The sequence below is a fragment of the Plectrocnemia conspersa genome, unplaced genomic scaffold (genome assembly GCF_051122295.1).
Source record: "Plectrocnemia conspersa isolate PC_06_02 unplaced genomic scaffold, ASM5112229v1 ptg000008l, whole genome shotgun sequence".
NCBI classification, from domain to species: Eukaryota; Metazoa; Arthropoda; class Insecta; order Trichoptera; family Polycentropodidae; genus Plectrocnemia; species Plectrocnemia conspersa.
In genome coordinates this window covers 25,224,132-25,248,078 of record NW_028277172.1, presented here as the reverse complement: position 1 = coordinate 25,248,078, position 23,947 = coordinate 25,224,132, and the positions used below count along the sequence as shown (strand labels likewise).

The window sequence follows — 23,947 nt, the reverse complement described above, 5'->3', positions numbered from 1 at the left end:
TATTATATATATATACAAGTTAAGCTACCTTCCCATTAATTTCAAAATAAAAAAGTCTTACAATTGCTAGTTTAATTTGGATTTAATACAATTATATATACAGCATTGTAATGTAATAAAAAAAATATTTTTTATTTATTTTTAATGAAAGTTTTCAAGTCACCATTAAAATAGTATATATCACTTGAATTTGTGTTATGGTTTAATTTTATATAATATGTATATTATATATTTTTTTAATTTGATTTTTAACATTTTTTTTATATTATATTAAATATTAAGCCTTTTAAATAATAGTTGATTTTGTGTCTATTATAGATATTGAATATTATATTTACTTTCATCTCCAGTTATAAACACTCCAACTTGAATTTCCATGTCAAATCCAACTCAAAAAATCTCTCATTCCTTTTCAATCATTATAAGCACCACCATCCCTAGTATTATTTTTGGAACCGTCATTGTTCATCAGATTTGCACAGCAACAATAAAATTTCCAGCAAAATAGTACGTGCGGGCGCATAGTTGAAATATGACACATAAGAGGGGCGGGCAATTAAATTGCGGCCCATTGTCCCTGGATTATTATGATATGGAGGGTTGTTTGTTTACCTAGCTGCCTATAAAATGGGCACGAAGACTTAAGTCTAATACCATAACACAAAAGTTATGAATCCTGTCACAAATCTCATATAATAACTTCGCATGTTACATAATTGGAATAATTGTTTTCAATAAGACCCTTTTTTAAAAATCACCGAGAGGTCACTAACACTCACAGACGTCTAAAAACGAGATGAAAGGTCCAGACACAATTTATCGAGACGTATTATTAGTCCATGTAGTGTTCCTTTTAAGTTTTGTGCGAACCACCTGAGTTACGTTGCCAAGGACTTCTCTTGTTTATATGATTCAATGCTTTTAAATGGAGGTGGGAAGTTTGAGATACGTATTGGTTTATACGGACAAATTTATTTGTAATAATTAATTAATATTTATGAATTTCAGTATAATTATACTTTCTTTGTAAATAAATTTAAGCTAAAATATACTTAAATACATATATATTTGTTTAAATATTAATTTGCTAACATGGCACGAATCCGTCGATTCTTTACACACCTATGTTCCAATCAAAAGAAGTTGCCAAAGCAGCGTATGCACAAAAGAAAAATTATTGGGCAGGACAAGTATGCCCTTCAGGGGTCGTTTTATACCCCACAATGGATCGGAAATGCGGTAGAATTCCGTTGCTAACCCGATCGTCTTAGGGTTCTTTAAAAAATCTTAATCACACACGCCAAAACCAATCATTTTTACTTCAATCAAGTAATTTTATTATATAATACGTCGGCGACTCACTATTCAGAGGCACGTGCTGCATTCAGCTCGGACTATTTCTCCAATCAAAAGTCTTTCAATGGTCCGCTATTCATTGTGGAGCTCACGTCTGACCTTGATCCATTGGAGCTTTCAGAGTTAACCTTGATCCTGCTGACACGAATCCACCAGACTCCCCCATCTCGAGACCTGTTCGTCTTCGCCACCCTCCCGAGACTTAAAATTAGATCACCGTGGTTTGTAGAGATGCTCATTTTCACTCAGACTAAATAGGTTTATTAACCTCGTTTTTATGGGATAAGTAGCTCTCAGTCACTCGCCACATGTTCGCAATCAGTCAAAATTGCATTTCGAGGGTAATACCATAAGGCACGAAACCTGACATCGTCGATATTGTGCACCTTAAGAAAAAGCGCATCCGCATGCACATGGAGCGCAAACATTTGGATTCCATTTGGACTCACGCCCAATTAGTTTGGGGCGAGGCTGGATGAATTATGCAATCCTCTCAGGGGGACGTCTTCCTCTCTGGGTGCACGTACAAGTTTCAGTAGTTCCTCTCGACAAGATTTTTTGCTGTTTAGACTAATTTTATTGACGAAGACGCAGAAAAACACTTTAGCTGTATACTACTTACCAACTTGAGTTAAATGGTTTTTACTTACGCTATGTATTTTTAATTTTTTTTTACTCTATCTAAAAAAAGTCATACAATTATGTTAAATAATACAACTTTTTATCAGTCAAAATTACCACAAATAAAATTTGAGAGATTCTCAAATCCAGCACAGGAAATCATTCCTGTTTCGATCGATACTGTCTCACAACTTTAAAATACCAACAACATTAACTTAATGCTATGTTGTTCTTCCATAACAATTTCGGTAATGAACGAGACTCTATAACAACATCCCGGCACCATATTGCCTACGAGAGATAAATGTACCTTCGCGAGGATCGCGTGCCATATGGTGGCATATAAGTTTTTTCCCAAGATCCACGTAATAGTAACCCAGTTCCGTTCGCAGAGACAAGCAAGTCTTATTTATAACTCGAAGATTGGATCCATTTGGTGGTAGCAAATTTCACCAACATCCCCTCAAAAAAAATATACATATACTTCACCATAAAAAATAGTTTTAATCATGCAAGAGTACAATGTGGCTTAATTCATAATTGATGGTTAATTTTCAGTATATTTTTTATTTTCGACACATTCAAAAGATGGGAAGATACCTCTTTAGAGTCTGCAATTGTTATTTGCATGTTTATAAAATGTTTTTATCCGCCTCTCGCCGCATCCTGCATTAAGCCACTATAAAAGCTCTAGCCCAAAAGGAGTAGCGAACCATTGGTTTTTGTATATTAATATTTTTTATAATAATATGTAAATTTATGTGAAATTTAATAATGTTTTAAAAAAAATTTAATTAGTGTTAAAAGTATAATTTATAATATTAAAAACAAGAAAAAAGTACGGCGATTAAGGCCAAGAAAATAGGTTTACGACCAACCGAATTTTGCTTGTTATATAAAAAAAAATATTAAATTAATTTTTAACGCACATAAATATTATTTATTTTAATAATGATTTTAAGCTTTGCTAAATTTTAATCTAAATATTGTATTATTACTACGTTCATTTAATAAATATTTTCACTGTTTTGGTTGAAATGAAAATGTTTAAAATCGGTTCAAATTATGAACAATGATAGAAATGTGTATTTACATAAATAAAAGCTAATTTCTGAAGCTCTAGATTATATTTATAGATTTTTTAAATAGAGAAAGTCCAATTATTGGTTAAAAATATTTTCACTGTTTTTGTATTGTAATATTTTAAAAGCGCTTTTAATCTGGTACCATATTTACCATACCATAATTTTCATAGAAATAACATTCTAAATATGAGATGAAACACCCTAATCTATTTGCAAAAAAATAATATATAATAAATAATTTAATAAAAAAATATAATATATAATCAAAGATATATTATTAATAATAATTCACATAAAAACATTTTTAATTGTATATTGTGTCATGGATTTTATTTTTGTTGATAATTTATATTTGTGCAAAAAAATTGTCAAATTTACGTAAAGTTGTATAATTATGTAAACAAATACGCACTCTTCTAATCCGTGTCTGCGTTTAAAATATCCAGTTGTTTTCAAAGCAGATTGTACTTTTAAATTTTGAATAGATTCTTGATGTTGAGCTAGACTTTGGTTGACGCGAAGAGGGAAGCGTCTGCTTTATAGATCTGTTTGTTGGTGATCGGTGTTTCGAGTTCGAGTTCGTATGAACCTTCACGTGTCTAAATTAGAGAGCTATTGTCGGAAGCTAGTCTACATCTAGATAGTTGATTTATGCGCTGTGTATCCGATTTTATACACATGACCATCCTGAGGAAGGCGTCGTGCTTTACTGCCATAATCAATTACGCTTGTTTACGTACTGGACTTTTATGAGTGGGTTAGAACTCTATATTAAAAAAGCTTTTTTCCTTAATTTTTATATCATTCTTATATGAAAACACACAATAAATCGCAATAAAAATATGCTTGTTTTTAACAATTTTTTTAATAAACCTACTTATGAAGTTGTTAAGCTTGTTGCAATAGCTCGTCTGAATAGATTTAAAACTGCTATTAAATTATTTAAACCTTTCATTAAATTATTTAAATATGTTATATGATATTAACACTATGACTATTTTGATGCTTAGTCTATTCCGTCTATTGTCGCGTACGGTCCGCACTAGCCAGCATAAAACATGATTAATGAATTTATGGTGCTCTTAATGCATTTTGTTTTATACTAGATTATTTGTTACTGTTTAATACATATAATATTAAATTATATGCGTATTAATAATGCGGAAATAATAAAAATTGGAAACGACGTCGTTCTACATAACGTATAATTCGTATTTCGGTACATTTTTGGTGTGTGTCCAGACTCTGAAGGTTATTTATGGTTTTTATGATATTCCAAACTGTCAAAATAAGCAGTGTCATAACGCTAACTTAAACAAGCTGAGTATCTATAAAGATCTAAGAGACACAAATATATCATTTGATATTATAAGACCCTTTAAGCATGGATTGACGACTTGTTTCTTCGCAGCGATACTTTAATAAATTATTATTGATTATTTTATTAAATATTTTTAATTATAAATGTTCTTCAACATCCCTTCAAATCTACCTTCAGTGTTATTTTTACCTTCCTTATAATTACCATATAGTAACCTCAAAGTCACTTCTGCGGTTTAACGTTTCTTAAAAATAAAAATAATATATTTCTAATATATAAAATGTTTACGATCCCTGTTTTAATAGTGCCAGCACTTCAGTGGTTACATGTCATGAGAATAAAAATATAAAGAAATTTCGTTTACAGCTGTCGCTTTGGCACATGCCTATATCCATCCCTTACCGTGAGCAGCGCTGCCCGGTACACTTTGTTCGGCATATTGAATCTTTTATTTCATTCGCGCCCGCGGTTCAATTCGAAAATGTACTAAGTACCATGTGGCAATGTTAGCAGTTAATCCATTGGCGGGGAGTGAAAAAATATATGTATATAAAATTAATAAATAAATAAATGTTTTTGCTCAATTATAATAATGATATAATTGATCAAAATTATATGAGCCATCTTAAAATATATATTGATGAAGAACAGTATTACGAAATGTTTATAACCAACGACAGGTGACGATACAAGGTCGTTAAAAATTAATCTGAAAGTACAATGAAGAGATCTTGCTTACGATTTTTTTTTAATTTATAACAGTTTTAAAATAAATTGTGTGAAATTTTCGTTAAGAGCAAATTTTTGTTTGCGCAATTCACTTAACCGCTGTTTTCTTCTTAATTAGGAGTTTCATGTTTTCAATAGTAGTTTTTTGAATACCTAGGTATGTACGATTTTAATTCGTTAACTTGGGAATCATTAATACTTCTGCTATGTTCCAGGCATTGCACATGTTTTAATCTAAACACTGAATTTATTAAATATGTTAATTTAACTATTGTTTTTTTTTTGAAGTTTTTTCATGATTTCGCCATTTAATAAATTAAATTAGGTGCTTTATTTAAATCAATAATAATTAATAATTCAATACCTACTTCTTTTGGTGTTACATATTTTATTTATTTATTTTCTTGGTTTTCTATTCAGCTTCCTATGTAATTGTCCTGTATTTCAATTTTATTGGATTTTAAGTGTTTTTTTGAAAATGGTTAGCAAAAGCATTGGTTTTTTATTGTTTCGTTCATCGTTTTTGACTGGAAGAATATGAGTTATAAGTATTCATAACCTTTTCGTTGCTTTTCATAAATAATATTATGGATATTTATCTGCTATTAAATTATTCAAGAATTATTTATTACATCTTCCTTTAGTTTCCGAATTTTTCGTTTTAGTTGTTGTGCTTTATTATTTATAATATTTTAATACTTATATTCTTTGGTTTAATACTTATCTTTTAATTGCCCTTATTTTTGCTGCGCGAATTAATTATTTTGGAATTAAGGGCTAAAAATTTTTTTTTAAACTCTTATTATATATAAAAAGTAATTTTGATAAAAAAAATTTTGTAAATTTCGAAATTTCTGTCGGTTGATATATTGACCATTGACCACTAAGGGTCATATTTTAAGAATATATTTAATTTATAATTAATAATCAAATAGTTGCACAAAAATATAATTTATTGTTTAAAATATATTAGATATACACATATAAAGAAATAATAATAAAAAATAATTCTATGAGATTGTTGTAATGTTTTAGTTTGATTTTTGATTTTATCGTATTTTGGCCGATAGCGACAAGTTCAATTCATATTGTCGATATATCGACCGATTTCGGCCTAAAGGGCTATTGTGTAGTTATTGCTTACTGTCTTATAGTTCTTTAATAATATTTCAAGCTGATTTTTGTATGTTCTTAAAGTAATAGTCTGTTTCTTCCTTGAGTGTTGTTTTATCTTTAATTGTACATTTAACTTAATTTTATTTTTTAATTCTACTCGAAAGCTTTCCCAATATTTTAGTAAAAGTTGCTTTAGTTTCTCTTTTAATTATTTTAAGGTCAAAATCACTGCTCTAAAAAATATTTTATCATTATTTTAAACTAATTATGTTTCGAACTACCCATTTTTAAATTTATGACTTAAAATAATGCTTTTTAAAAATACTACTACTAAAGTATATTTAATATAATAAATTGTAATAAATTTTTAAAAACTATCCTTTGTAATTATATTTACAAAATAATTCATCCAAAGCTTCCCCAAATGATATTATTTTAAAACTAGAACATTTCACAATTATTCATTGCAAAATATATTTTAAAAGTATTTTTTAACGCGCCGCAATTGGTTTTACCCGTCAATTTAATGCACCAGGAACGTGCGACGCACCTTTTAATCGTAATATTTTTATATCACCTAATGAATAAAATATATTTATATATTATTTAATTTTATAATATAGGTGGTAATAAACAGTTTCATATTTTAATTTTACTGCCAAAATGAGATTACCTTATAATTTATATTTAATATAATATATTTCCAATTTGCATATTATTTGTATTGAATATTTTATTATTTTTTTAAATATTTTCATGGACGTTTTAAAATATTTTTTTATTTATATTTTAATCAAAATTTCTTAGTATCCGTTGCAGTGTCCTGATCCGGTAAAAATCCACCCCACATGTACACACACTCGTTCGTCAAATCGCATGAGTTTTCATTCGCGTATAGAAAAAAATTACCCCAATACATACATGTATGTGCCCCTCGCCCCGCAACCAGGTGGTGTAGCCCTTCACAGGGTACCACCTCCCTTTGAGTCATTCCCTTTGAAGCCTTGGCACGCGCCAAGTCAATCCGCCTCTTTCGGTTCCGCTCCGCCACTCGCTCTTATCACTCTGCTTCCGGTCGCCGAAGGAAGTGCCACTATCAGTCGCGAAACCGCCATATCACTAACCGCACGTATAGTGAACCCAAAACAAACAACAAAGTGATGTGCGCCTGAAGAATGGCTACCCTAAGTGTATTCAGGAATCAATCTCCGCACAAACTCCACATACTCCAAGAATCCATCAACAATGCCGACAACACATCTTCGAAGCCCAAGAGAGAGATTGTTATACTCAGGAAGAAGCCCAAGATAATCAACACTCAACAAGCAGTATCAGTGACGAGTCTCATCAACCAAAACTTATTGTTAGAAGCACCTAAGAAGAAGACTAAACAAAAAGAGGCAATTGGAAAACTACACAATCCACCACCAGTAGCAGTCGCGAGAAGAAACGCTAGAGAAAGAAACAGAGTCAAACAAGTCAACAACGGATTCGCAACTTTAAGGCAACACATACCGAACGAAATAGCTGAAATATTCGAGAATTCAAACAACAATAGAGCTGCTAATAAAAAGTTGAGCAAAGTTGAAACTTTAAGAATGGCCGTTGAATATATACGAAGCTTAGAAAATATATTATCAATAGACGAAAACAGAGATTCTAACCTATCATTATCATCATATCCATCGCCGGCTTCTTCAGAATCGCTCCAAAATGGCTCGTCTTTCGAACAAGGCTATTACTCACTTCAATCGCCATTAGAAGATGAAGACTCTAATCCAGCAACACCTCTACCGTCTGTCACGCCTCATCGTTTCACGCGAATACCAGGAACAAATACCTTCCATCTAATTCAAGGGATGAGTTATGAAGACGAAGAAAACGTACATCCATTGACACCTAATTCTGATATGCTACCCCAAGAAGACATGATCATCCAGTCTAATGTAGAATACATTCAAACCATACCGCAAGAATTCACAGTGATCCACCCGAATATGTTATCGCCGAACTTTTACAGTGAAAACTCTCTATCGCCTAATCAAAACCAAGAACTTTTAGATATCAAATATGCACAATCGATTAACATGATTCCTTCGCATCATCAGATCGTCTATCAGCCGCAATTAGTGTTGAATCATCAGCAAATGATGATTCAGGCAAACATGCCAAAGATTGAAAAGTGCTCGCCGTTGAAGCTGGACGATCAGGTCATTCATAGTAAAATTGTATATAGTGTCGATGGTGATTTGAAGCAGGAGCCTAGTGAATTGGACGGTAGTTTCCATCAAGAAGTTGAGCAGGATGATGATATGGACGATGTCATTACGTGGTGGGAAAATGAAGGCCAACATGAGGATGAGTCATAGCATCAGATTTATTGACAGTTGGTGAGTGTATTTTTTTCTTATTTTTGTAATATATGATTCTTAAAAACAAATATTCCAAATCGTTCTTTTTAGAATATAAATTTAAAATGGGCATTCGTACTTTATTCGTACGTACGTTTTGCAAAAAAATGAAAGGGTCATATTTTCTTATCCCCAACTACACGCACCCGAATAGCACGTCCCAAATTTACCGTGTTATTAGGGGTCTACTGTATATATATATGTTAGATGACTATAGATATATGCATAATAAATGTTTAATCTAGTTTTATAATGTAATATACTTTGAAACCTATAAAAAATTGACACTGATAATATTTTTATTATATAATCAATATGGTTATAAGATTTTTTTTTATCTAAAAGTAGATTTTATTGACATTTTTTATAAATAGAGAATTATTCACAGTGATTGTGATATTAAAATTATCTTTAAATATCAAATAGTAGGATTTTTTTTCATTAATTGTTAATTTGTTGAATCTTATACATTCACTATATTTGCCTATCTTTGTATGTTTTAGAATTACATATTAGCACTGTATCATCCTGCATGTTTATAAAGGGTTAAATCATTTTTGTGTATATGAAATAATAAATATAAAACATATTTAGGCAGATAAAATTGCACTCGAGATTTTATATAGATTGATATATTTTTTTTAATACGTAATAATTGTTTCAAATAACCTTAAATTTTTTTTATTTTGCTAAAATTTTTTGTCGAAAAAAATATTATTAAATATGATCCACATAACATATTTAAGTTATTCATAAATCCCAATTAAATTGATTGTTTATTATAACATATAAGTTATAGAATATCATTATTAATTTTAATAGGCATAATATTTTATAAAACAATATTTATTTAGGAATTAAATTAAAAGTACAGAAAATCTCATTACAAGAAGATATTAATTAACATAAATGTAGTTTCAAGTAGCTTTAAAGTTAATCTGTGTCTTTTTAATTTATAACAAAGATGATGATGATAATATACATTTTTTTGATTTTAACTAGAAAACTATTAAATTGTAGTCAAAATATTATTTAAATATTCTAAATATGGTTTAATGTAAATATATTCATACCTAAAATAATTATTTTACATATACAAGTCAAATTTCAAAACACATTTTGCTGTAAATAATATAATTGATTCTTAAAAAAGTGCAGTTAATGTATTTTTTATTTGCTGGTTCTAAAGTGATTGTGTCCATTCAAAATATAAACAAAACTTATTATAGTATTTCCAGTGAAGTTACATTTTTACTTGTGGTTTAGTAAAATTATATCTGAATACATTTTTCTAGATAGATATTTTTACTAGTGAAAATATAATTTAAATGGTAGGCGCTAGTGAAATAATATGATGTCGTTGAAACTCAATTTAACAGTTACGAAACATTATTTTGCTGTTCATAGCCAAACTTAACCTAGCTCAATTCGTCACAATGAAAATTTTAAAACTAACTATAGTTTTGGATCTTTAAATATATCAAGTTGTGTTTGATTAATTCGTATAGCTAAGGTTTGGATTTGAATAGCAATCGTTTCGCAACTAGCAAATTGTGTTTTAACAGTTTAGAGCACCATATAATTTCACTAGCGTCTTTCAGTTAAATTATATTTTTAAAACATATATGAGACATCATATTTTAATGCCTAAATGTTCAGAATGTATGTGTACCAGATCATTTGTGCAGTGAATAAATACAGTTTCACTGATATTAAAAATAAATTGTTTGATGCTATTATTGAAATAATATTTATTTTAGTAAAAATATAACGTTGCTGAAAAATACATCTTACAGATCAATATATAAACAATTATTGCTACATGTATATGTTATTATTGTTACACATGTTATTTAATAATTTAATATTGTCAATAAATTTGCAAATGTTTTATATTTTTTGCTCTTATTTTATAGTTACGTGACGGTTTTTTAAAGTGTATTTCTCTGTCGCACCACATTGTATCATAAATCTTTCTCTGCGCACACGTAACTGTACAGTCGTATTATGAAGACTGTGGTGTGAATTTATGAAGTCTCGATACCAAACGTGTACCAATATCTTTCCCCTTGATCTGATAAGCCGGTGAAAAAAATTACAGGCCGGCTCCAATTTAACTCAAAAATTTCGCATTCGAAGCCCTTTTGTTCGACTGGTTTCCTCGCCGGACTGTGCAGTAGCTCAAAAAACCAGTGCATATCTTTCGGAAGATCGCGGTCCGACTTCTCGTCGATCTTTGCCCAGATACAAATGTGACATATTCGTCGGTTTTTAGCTCAATTATGCCTTTGGAAATTGCTGCTATTTGCGCAAGATCAGCCGCTTCTTTTGACGGCTATCACCGCTCGGATTCTGCGGAGAAGATAGCTTTAGTATTGGGCCGCCTCTCGTGCGATGGAAGCAATATCCTTTAAGAAAATCACTTCTCAACAATAATTATATTTGCGAAAAGACAGCTTTTTAAACAAGGATGACAAGACATTGTGTACAAAATTATTGAACTATGCGTATTTTTGAGAGGATACTAAATATATGTCACGCGGCAAATATGGCATTAAAATGTATAAAATTGAATTGTGACACGTGTGCCACCTTTATCGATATTTTTGATAGCTAAATGAATCTTTGCTTGAAAAAATCCGCTTCAAACTAACCTAAATGGTTTTGGCAAAAGTTAAAATTTAGTAAATGCACACTTTCTAAATCTGCAATGCTCCAAACATTTGATAGTCGAAGAATATTACTTCCAGACTATATCTCCTTAAAAACGTGTAGTCTATGAATTACAGTTGAATAGAAATAATATAAAAATGATAAGCTTATATGGCAATTGACGCATTAACCATGAAAAAATCATGTTATGCGTTAAAAGCGCAATAAACAAAATACCATTACATTTTTTACCGTGCGTGTAATAATAAATTCCGAATAATTAGCTAAAAGCAAACTATAACGTAGGTTCAGTGCCTTTGCACTCACATACAAATTGTGTAACATTAACAAACAACATGAATGTGAAATGATAAGTGCAAGGTTGCCAATCCAACACAAATATTCCAATAAAAAAAAAACAGACAGAAATAAACAAATAAAATTTTACCACATATATATGCTATTGACGAGCAAAAAAATATGTTTTTCTCTCATTAGGACTAAGCATATATTAACCCATACAGTGCGCATTTTTTTATTAAATACGTTAAAAATATTTTTTTGAAGCTAAAGTAGCTTTTTATCACAGTATTTTCAATACCTAATATGTACGAATCGTCACGATATATTAATCTGGGAAAATAAAAAATCTAGATAAACATTCAGAAGACACGATAAAAATTTAAAAAAAACATTTCAGCGAATTTCACTACTTGATTTTCGTGATGGTTTCTTCACTTTCATTTTGAAATCGTTTTCGTCAGCACTTTATCAATACTTCACCTGAAAATCCTCTCTTGGAGCTATGCTGATCATTAACAGACAGCTGCTTCCCTCTTCAGCTCAACTCTGGTTCAGCTATGACGTCCGAAATCCAAAGTTCAACCCGATCCTTTCTGTACACGCACAAGAATAAAAAAATTGTTGTACAATAATAATAATTTATTAAAATGCTTAAAAGGCATATTACAAAAAAATAAGAAATTGAAAAAATATGCCAAAAATTAAAATCTATTATATCTTATATATATAAAAAAGTAATTTTATAATTTTTTTTTCACGGTTTTATTAATTAACAGCAAGAATAAATATTTGTTTTTAACTCATGTTTTAGACATCTAGAAAAACTCCTATTTAATATTTATTATACACTTTTTTTTAAGTTAAAGTGATATTTTTAATTTATATTAATATTCCAAAAACCTTAAAATATATTGTTGAAAATATTCTAAAGTTTATTAATAATCTTACATTGATATCAAAATTAACGATTTTCAAAGGCAAACTTAACACGCAACGCGTAATCTCCCATACTCCCACCAGTGTCAATAACTAGACACATTCACTTAATCGTCTCTGAATTTCAAAAACAATTCTAACCAAATAAATTTTAAGCAGCGTATAGTCAGCGCCCCAAAGTTTGACAATCCCAAGCAATTGAATCCATTAGCCGATAAAAATCATCGGCGCATACTCAAATGAGCCCTTAATTCGTTTATCATTCGCGTGCTGCCCGACCTTCGTGTTTGACTTACCCTCCGTTCAATTATCCATATCAAAGCATTGAATCGCGATTTCGTCACAAACATAAACGATAATTCTTGTGCAGTCTTATGAAATTGCACACCTTTCGCACATAGGCACGTTTAGCCAGTGAGCGAATTTGCCCGGAACCTCTTGCAAAAGTACCAATTTCACCTGTTCATTACGTATGGAAGCAAAGGTGTCCAGTCGGCTTGACAAGCCAGACTGTCACGAACGGAATTTATTAATTATATTTTTTATTATCGATATAATATGCCTTTCTTTTCATTAGACAAAGCCGTTATATAGTTTAGCAGATATGATTTTTGTATAGTTATTTTCTTTAAATTTAGATTTTATTTGATCTTTTTGCTAAAACAGTTTCAATTTAATTGGTAATCCACTCTTAGAGATATGAGTTTTTTAATGATCAGTTATCTTGTATATTTTAAATAATTTTTAAAACGCCTTATTACTACGTTATATACTTAGTTTTTGCGTCACTCGTTATCGACAAACGCGGTTAAACTACTCGTTACTGTTTTCCTTCGGTTCCGGTACCAGTTTTCGAGCGACGCTTTTTTATCAAAAGACTGCATAATGACAGGTCACAAAGAGAGATATACATCCAAATTGCTCGCAGTGCTTCGAAACGTGGAAAGCCGGTAAATAAAATCCAACCCACCATAAACATTCCGAAACCAATCGAAGGAATTTGTCGATTGTTATTGACTCCTCCATCCTCCACCTTAAATATAGAGAATTCGCGAAAACCTCTGTAATTTTTTGTCATCTTGAACACTCTTCCTCTTCATCGTTAGCGACCACTCGTTTCGAAAAGCGAAAGTTCGACATACACATTTCCTTCAATCTTTATTTTTTTATATATAGTATTTAACCGATTCGTGCCATTCTTGAATACGTGTTTTAATTTGGTTCTAAAATTTTCGATTCGTATGAAAATAATTACATTATAATCGCTCGATTGAACGCAGTGGAAATTTCGCGATGAAGTCTGCGAAAGTGAAGTTTGCGGAACACAATAGTACAGGCACAAGGTTACAAAAGGTTAAACAGCATGAGCCAGACGCCCTTTTGTGCGCAAATGAAAAGGGATTGCAAAAAACCAGTTCCCTTCTCCCAATTTCTTCCGGCTGGTGAGTCTGAGAAATCCTTAGGATTTCTTCCCTTGCACGACAGAAACATAATGTATTATGATGGCTTTGAAGCATGAAAACATTAACAAAAAAATTGCTATAAAAAAAATTAGGGAATTTAATGTAGTATAAATAAAATAAATAACTTGATCATCGATATACATACATATGTATATATATTTATTAATTGTACAGAATTCATCTTCTAGTGAAATTTATTCCTTGTATCAAGAACCTTATAAAATATTCTGTGTTAATATGTAACAATGAATATATAATACAAGTGAAAATATTTTTTTACTGGTAGATATATATTCTTATTAGGCAAAATATAATTTCACTGATAAATAAAATTTTATGCTGCTTTAAAATTGTCATTTAAGAAGCATAAAACATTTTCGTACATTTATAAAACTAAAAAAGTATTTAATTCGAATTATTAAAGTCAACTTATAAAATAATGCGAATTATTAAAGGCAACTTATAAAATATTGTTGATTAAAATGTTGTTTTTAATTTTTCTACACCAAAACATAGACATTACAATTATACAGATTTGCTTTAAAATTAAAATAATAAAACTAACTACAGATCAACACCATCCCATATTAAATTAGTTTCAAAAAATAGTTGTAGAACAATAAATCACGCGTTAAGGCAAAAATGTTTAAACCCAAATCAAACCCATCTTAACCTAATAAAAGTTCTAAGACTAATTATAGTTTAAGAACTTTCATTAGATCAAGTTGATTTTAAGTTAGATTTGGGTTTAAACAGCAAATGAATGTTTCGCAGCTGTCAAATTAAGTTTTCAGTTAAATGAAATTTTTAGTAGTAAAACTATAAATATATATGCTGGTGAATATGTAATCAGATATGATTTCACTGAAACTATTTTGCCAGTGAAAGTATAGCTTCATGTGTAATAAGTGTTTTTTAATGAAACCAATCATATTGCTTTAAAACGACTAAAAATGTAAAGTCAGCAAGTAAAAAAATAATGCACTTTTTTATATATTATATTATTTTTAACTTATTCTAGTGTTTACCGTTTAACATATTTATGCAAAATAATTTTGCAAGATATAAATATTTTTTCAATACACCATATTTAATATATTGCAATGGTATTTTCACTAACAATTTAATAGTTTACGTATTAAAAATTTAAAAAAAATTATCTATTTAACTTGTACTAGTAAGTGAAATAATTCTACTGGTGAAAATATATTTTTATTTTACTGAAAAATACACATTCACTGCAATATACATCTTCTCTCATATTAAAACATATTAATTTGTTTAAATTTTTTAGAGATTTGTACATTTTACCTTTACTTAAAATATAAAATAAAGTACATTTTATTTCAGATAGTTAACATAATTCATTTTTTTTAAGTTTCTATACTTTTATTTGCTATAAAATACTTATATTGAAATGGAAAGCAGATTTTAATAAGGGTAATCATTATGATTTTAATATGTTAAGGAAATAGTAGTCATGAGATAATATCTAGTAACAATAAAAACATTTAAAAGCATAGAAACTTCTGCTTAGAACTAGAAAATATAAAATCAATAAAACCACATATGTGACATATTTAAAAGTTATATTATATATTTATTAATCTTGTTAAATATATAATACACATAGTTATTAAAAAAATTATCAATATTTACGAGTTTCATGGAAAGAATATTTAAAATAAGGGTTTGCTTTATATAAATTATAAATAGATTTACTTTAAAATGTTCATTCATAAACAAGAAAAATATTATTTTTAATTTCTATATTGATTTATCTTCATAAAAAACAAAAATTCTTTCACTCGCTACTAACTTCATACGTTACATTAGGATATGTATAATTTATTTATAAATGCTACGTTACTAGAACAAATATTTCTGATACACATTTTTATGTAAATATTATGGAATATAAAATTAAAATAATATATTTTATAGCAATTGCTTATCATACGTAAAATTTAATTCTTATTTAGATTTCTGTATAAATAAAAATTCAAACTATGTAAAAAAGGTTTTTTATCTTATTTTAATATCTATTATATAACACTTTTTATTTATTTTTCTCAATGTTTTTTTTAATTTTTTTTAATATTTTAATTAGTCGCTATTTTGAAAATTTATAGTTAGCTTAAAAATTCAGTCGAGATATTTGCAATCTATTGCTAAAAGTTTTATGTCGATTTATTCAAAACTACAATAGTTATCGTGTCCTAAAATTTCGTTATACCTCATTTTGTATCATAATAAATTTGTTCTTTAAAAAATACTTTCTTATTAAAAACTTACTTTCATTTCTATTCTACACTTTTTTACGTCCTTTAGATTATTTTATTTTTTTATATTAACCGCCATTTTAAAACAATAAGGTGGATTATTCTGGCTCACGAACACAGTCGAGATTTTTAATGGTCTTCTTTAAAAAAATTAAATAAATATATACAGACAAAATCTTCTTTAAATACAAAAAAAAAATATATACAGACAAAATCTTCTTTAAGACAAAAAAAAAATTTAAAATAAAAAATTATTGAAAATTTAAATTAATAAATGTTTTTTTTATTTTTTCGTTATTTTTTGTAAGATATAACGAAACCTTGACCCATACTTGACACAAAAAATGTTCTAAAAATAGATCTTGTAAAAAAATCGAATAAATTTGTCAGTCAATGTAATATAATATCTTGTTTCAAAATGGCGGCTGTTCAAAAAATTATAAAATCGTAACTTCGTTAAAAAAATATAAAAGAAAAAATGTAAAACATTTAAAAATACAAATTTATATATTTTATTTTAATTATATAAAAAATCATAATTTAGTTCAAAATATTCTAGAGAAAAGTTTATATAAGTCAAAAATGTTCTAAATTTGTAACAATAATTTGATAACATTTTTATGAATTAATTAGTTCAAAATGATACAAGAAAGTACATATTTAAATTTTTTTGACAGTCAACTTATAATGGTATTTTATTACGAATATTTTTTAATGAATATTAATGAAACAACAGTTAAATTGAATATTAATATAAAAGTGTTATAGTTATAATTTATTAAAATAAAAATATTTTTTATATTGTTCTTTAACGATAATATAAAAAACTTTACACAAGCTTTTTCTCAAAAAATATTTGATCTATATAAACGTTTTAAAATATATTCAAATATCTCAAAAAAATTTCGATTATTTCAATAAATAATCATTAATGTACAATTTTAGTATCTCTTTTTATTAAGCCTACATTTTTTCTGAAATAGATCATTTCAACCGATTATGAAGTTTGTACTATATCATACTTAGACATAACAAATCTATTTTATGCACTTCTTTCAAACTTTAACTCATTCACTATCACTTAAAGTTAAACCCGACCATTCACTAAATTTAGATTGTGTACAATCTTTTGCGTGGAGCGGTTCAATTGTATCAAAAATGAAATTCGAAACCGAAGCTTTGTGTGTGGGATAACGGTAGCTGATTAAAAATTTGCTGCCATTTTAGGGTTGTTTTTTAACGTCCTAGTTAAATATGTCACGGTTGATTCGTCGGGGTACGTCGGCGTGATTTCGGTTAAAATCATCGATTAATTGAATTATTTGGAAGGGTCCACTGGACCCAAAGGGTTGAATGTCAAGGCGATTTCCATCGCCATTCGATCCGTGTCTAAATAAATTTTATATACCAAAAAATAACACAGAAGCTAACGAGATTCGACAAAAAGTATGCGTGGTATTATATTTTTCACGCGTGAGAAACTGTGCTTTCAAAAGCTTTTTAAGTGTGCGAAAATTCCTAAGCTTTTTGCGAACAAAGCTGGCACTTGTAACAATCGTTCAATATATAAGTATAGGTGACGCATTATTTTTTAGTAATGTAAAATCACGTGCAAATCATAATAATGAAAAAGCTCATATCATAGTACAATAAACTATTTACCTTTCATCGACCATTTTTTCCACCAAATCGAAAGCAACCAACCATGCCCCTATTCTATGACAAAATTTACATAATCTTCGTACGCATAGTTTACATTTCAAAGAATCGGTGAATATTCCGTCATCCGCATAAACATCATTTCGGAGTCTTTTCATCGCTCATCTATTTATTCTGGTTTTGTAATCAAACACCAAATGGAAATATCGCATTACTGGTTACCGGTCACAACACAACAACGAAAAACGATACACTTGTTCGAATCCGATGACTGTAATTGGTGTTGGATGACATGACAACTCCCCAAAATGAACGTTTATCTGTAGTGTTGATCTATTAGTTAAGTAATAAATACAAAGTATGTTTAAACATATGCATATTTTCATGATGAACATTATCATTTCCAAGAATAAGTATTTTTTATGAGAGTAAAATAAATTTATTAATGCGAAATCCAGAGAACTAAGAGATCTGGCGGTGCTTCGGATATTCCGAAATGGAAGGTATCCACCTTAATTCACGAAATAATTAAGAAAAAAATCATGAAAAATTGTATAAGCTTAAATTTTTAATGCATCTTCATGGATGTCATGTCATTGTTTTTTTATTAATTCATAAAAAAAATTATCTATAAATTATAAAATGCATAATTTTAGCTGCAAATAATGAGACTTAACTTTATTATTCAAACAATATTTATTCAATATATTTGGATAATCAATCATCTATAACATGTATCTATTTTAATACCCACACTTAAATAGCCATAAATCACATTCAATACACATTGTCAACCGAAAAAATATGAAAATTATGTAACACTATCCATCGGACCGTTATACCAGTTTCGCGGGCCACAAAGGACCTTATTAGTTTCATTATCAAACTCCCGAGCGAAGGTCGATTGGACACAATGAACATTTTCAAAAATACACCATAAGCGTTTTGTGCAACCAGGTACCAATATATCAAACATACACACGTGAGAATATACAACGCATATGTGTATGTGCCAGGGGCATTATGACGTAAACTTTTTGTGTTCCGACTGATTTTTTTTGCTCATCCTTCTTCCCGCTCGGTCTGCTACGGCATTTTCTTCTTGGGATATACACCCATTGTCTAGCGCGAGCTTTGAGGATCTCGTGGGAAAAACGGTTCGGTGCGAAAGTGCCTATACCTAACAAAAATTTTGGGGTCACAAAAGAAGACCCGCGACCAAATAAATAATCGCTCATTTTCGGCGTCCCCGAAAAATAAATAGGTCGATACTCGTTATACCAGTCTTCCGATTTGCCGATCGGGGAACTCGTTTGTGTGATTCCCATGCCTATGTGTGGTAATATAGAATTGAAACCTAAAGCATGACCTTCGACACGCGAGTGTTATTGCCGAAAAAAATGAAAAAAATACCCATGGTCGATTAACATATTAAAATGTGAATTAATTCAAGGAATAGTCGAATAACTAATTTTATATAATTTATACACTTGTGGCACATTTAAAGTAGCCCTAAATATTTATTTTTTAAAGTAATTTAATACATTTTAATTTTTTTTAACGCTTAACTATGATCAAATTTATTTAGTTTATTGCCAAGTTCTGGACTCACAGACAAAATTATTGATTTTTAAAATAGAGATTATGAATTTTTATACATAATTGTTAAACTGTGCCATCACTAATATTAATATGCTTATATCAGAATTTACTTTTATTGTATATTAATATCTTATCGAGGCAAGAAAATGTTAATTGACATAAACGTAGTTTTGAAATATTTTGACATTTGCAAATCTATCTGTATTTTTATAATTTATAACAAAAAAAAATGTTGGTATAATATTATTCGAATAAAAACTTATTTCATAGTAGGTTTTATATTTGTGGTGCATTAATTAATTATCACTTCAGAATTTTATATATACAGTTGATTAATTTAAGGAAAAAGTTTTATTTTTAAATATTCCATTTCAAAAATATTTGGTTTCAATCATTGATTAGCGCCGTGATATACAAACGCACGATTAAATGGCTTACTCTCACTCCTCGGCACTTGACCTACATCTGGAACCTCTTCCACTGCCCATGCAGTGTGTACTATGTTGATTTTTAGAGTGCACGCGTTGTAAGTTAAAGAAACTATTTATTACAAATTTTATGATGAGTGTATTATTACACAAAAAAGTTACAAATAATGTAAATATTAAATATATTTAAACCTTTTTTTTTCTGTAAATTTTATTTTATATGTAACTTTTTTGTGTAATAATACACTAATCTTAAAATTTGTATTAAATCGTTTCCTCAACTTAAAACGCGTGCACTCTAAAAATCAACATAGGACACACTGCATGGGCAGTGGAAGAGGTTCCAGATGTAGGTCAAGTGCCGAGGAGTGAGAGTAAACCATTTAATCGTGCGTTTGTATATCACGGCGCAAATCAATGATTGAAACCAAATATTTTCGAAATGGAATATTAAAAAATAAAAGTATTTTCGTTAAATTAATCGAGGGATAAGAATATATATATAAAATTTTGAAGTGATAATAATTTAACATTATTGCTTTGGCAGAATATTTTAAACTCGTTTATAATTTCATAATCGTGCTTTATTACATTATAGTACATCAAATTAATTAATTTAAAAATGAGTAAATTACTGCAGTTATTATTTATAACATTTAATAATAATTAATTAGGGAAAATAATTAACTTTTAAAAAAAAAAAATTTTTTTCTGTAAATTTAATGCATTGGTATTAATTTTGTAAAACAATTTACTTATATATAAGTTAAGGATTATTTTTATCATATATAAAGATTTTAAGACAATAATATATTAACTATTTCTCGAGAATTATAATTTACAGAAAAATTTTAAAGTTTATCAATAATTTCCATTGTGTATTTTCTGTTGAAAAATATTTTTTCACGACTATTTTTAAATGGTTTATAACCGCTGAATTTTAAAAATTAAAAATAGTTGTTTTAAATCTGATATATTAACAGCTGCATTCATAGCAGGTAGTTGCATATATTACAACTAGTATTTATTCTTAATAATTGTTAGGGGAAAAAATTGTGTTTTTTAATTTCTTAATAAATTTGAGAGTTTTTCGAGATAAATTGTTTTTTATTATTTATTAAATTAACATAAATTTATTTAAATAGTTTTTAAGCGCTGCAATTTTTCAGAAAATAAATGTTTGCAATTTACTAAATTCACAGGTTTTTAAAAGGGATAGGGATTTTCGTCACTCTGAAAACATTGTTATTCAATATAAGTTTTATGACCGACTCTCAGAATCACGATAAGCAAACATAGATTTCGACATCCTTAAACATTTGTATAAGCAAAAATTTCTTTCATGCAGAAATAATTGTAGTACTAAAATAATATAAATACAAAATGTATGATATATATTTTTTTAAATGTATATATAATTTATAAACAATATGAGTTACAATAATGCAAAGTTTTCTAAGGTACAATAATAAATAAATATGTTAAATAAATAAAAAAATATATACTATATATTAAAAACAGAGTTTCTCTATTTTTGACAAAAAATACATATGAAAAAAGTGAAATCCATATGTTATAAAATGTGTATTTAGAAATAATTTGTAATGTTATCATAAAATCTTGCTAATGTAAAAACATTAAAAACTCTCAAATTAAACCGTACAATATATATATATGTATTACAAACTAAAAATAATGTGAAAGAATAGACTATATATTATAAATATATAACGTTGTTTCTAAACTGCTTGCATGACATAAATTGATGTTTTTTAATTACATTTATGTTATTACAAAACAACAATTTTTCTCCTAAGATCAGAACAGCTCTTTGGAAAAAATCTTAAACTATGTATTGCAGTATATTATTAATTTGGCTCTTATATAAAAATATAGTTAACATGTCTTTAACTCACTGGTTTAACATATTTTAGTGGTTTTGAAAAATCACCTATTTTAATGAATATTACAACTTATTATACGAAAAAATATCGATAATTATACTATTAGTATTTGGTCCATTTTAAAATCCTATAAATATCGTTTCTAAAAGTAAGTTAACTATGTGTTATCAGCTCAGAGATCTTTTAGGTATTTAAGTTATTTATTTCTTAAACAAAATATTTATACCTTTGTTTATTAAACTGGTTTTAATACATGTACTTTATAATAATAAAATAATTTATAATGTCAGTTAAATTAAACTAGTTTACTAAGCAACTAACTACTACACAAATTTCGATTGTAAAATTGAAGCCATTAAAACGTCAAAATGACATGATATATTATAGACGCCTTTAAAATTCATAGTGATTTTTCTTAACGTAACCTTTTTACAATATATGTGAGCACTTATTGTCATTAAAAAATATTGTAATCACCCTCAACATATTTTATTTAATCAATTCAGAAATATTCCTACCCTTATCTGCATAGTCTAATTTAAATTCGATTTTAACATATCTATTCATATGCAAAAAAAAACGTCAATCCAAAATGACAATGCAGTTTGTGAAGTGCAATCGGTAGTTTCTCAAACTGTTTACCCATTAAAAATCTGGCATGATAAATAACTCAGGTAAATATCGGGTAAATTTTACGCAGACTCACAATGGAAGGAGTGATCTGATTTAGTACCAGAAATACTTTTGAAACTTACCCACGGGAGGTGGGTAAGTTCGCACATAAAATGTATGATAAATTATTCAGGAAGTACAACAAGGGTCGTGATTTTTTTTCTTTTACAAAATGCAAAATGGACTCGGAGCGTATCGGTATTATAAAGCGGACGAAATTAGTTATGCACATTTAATTATGCACGTGAGAAACGTGACAGTTAACGATTATGTTAATTTGTGTTTGTTGGAATTTTTATATATGCCAGACAAATTTAACCGAAAATGTACTGAGATAATCCAACGGCTAATTAGTAAAGTTATATCCAAGAAAAACTTGTATATTGTATGGTTTTATTTAAGAAAAAATATCAGTGAATTCGTATCTGGTTTAAAACATATTTATATAATTAAAACCACTACAGTTAACTTTTCTTAAAATTTGTTTATCATTAACTTCTTATTATGAAGTATATATTTACTTAAATACTATAAAAGAATTATGTTTTAAGGCATTCTATTTAAACTTAATAATACAAAATAAATACCGCAGTATAAGTATAATATATCCATTTAATAAACACAAAAGTCTGTATAACGCTCTGAAATTTTGGGGTTGTAATATTTTCGAGTTAATCAATGGTTAACTGAATTATTAAATACTTTATAGCTAGTTGTAATTATAATTTTAATATATTTAATATTTATTAAATTTTTAATTTATTATTAGTATAATTTTGTGCTTGAGAAGTAAAATATATTGATTAAAAATTGCTGGAAAAAGTTCAATGCCATTTTTACTGAACTAATTTATAGTTTATTTAAATAAAAAAGATATTTCAATAACAAATTTATATTTAAAAAAAAATGTATGTACTATTTATTTATTTATTTATATACATATGTTACGAAGCAATATATGTTGATTTTAATTTTCAATTCTAACATAAACCAATAAATCACATATCTAGAAATCTGGATATAAATGTATTTTATTCATTTAAACAGCTGTTTGTTTTCGTTTTTATCAGAAATTTCTCAATCTATATATCAAACATTTTTTATTGGACACAAAAAATTATTATTATAAAAAAAAAATATTTGGGCAAAATTAATTTGCTATATATTTTTAATGAAATTAGTTAAGAAACTCTCAACATGTATTGTTGTTTATTTAATATATCAACTTAACTGTATTTATTGTTCTAAGTATTTTAATTTTTTTATTGTCTGATTTATAACTTCTTAAAATAAAATTTTCATCAATACTTATTTTGCACATCATTATGTACTATTTTAATTCATGCATTAAAAAATCCTGATAACATATTTGAACAACTTTAAAATGTTTCACCTCTATTTTTCATG

General features: G+C 28.0%; 1 protein-coding gene across 2 annotated transcripts in view; it reads left to right on the top strand.

Moving 5' to 3' along the window:
• Positions 1-7,226: 7,226 nt before the first annotated feature.
• LOC148233552 (achaete-scute complex protein T8-like) overlaps positions 7,227-23,947 on the top strand; it is a 31,606-nt gene continuing 14,885 nt past the window's right edge. The window contains exon 1 of one of the 2 annotated variants that reach the window (XM_088189842.1): positions 7,227-8,618. In XM_088189842.1, the coding sequence (XP_088045968.1) occupies positions 7,404-8,597 (1,194 nt within the window). In that variant the 5' untranslated portion in view covers positions 7,227-7,403 and the 3' untranslated portion in view covers positions 8,598-8,618. The remainder of the gene's footprint in view (positions 8,619-23,947) is intronic. The other variant, XM_088189841.1, reaches the window with a different exon arrangement.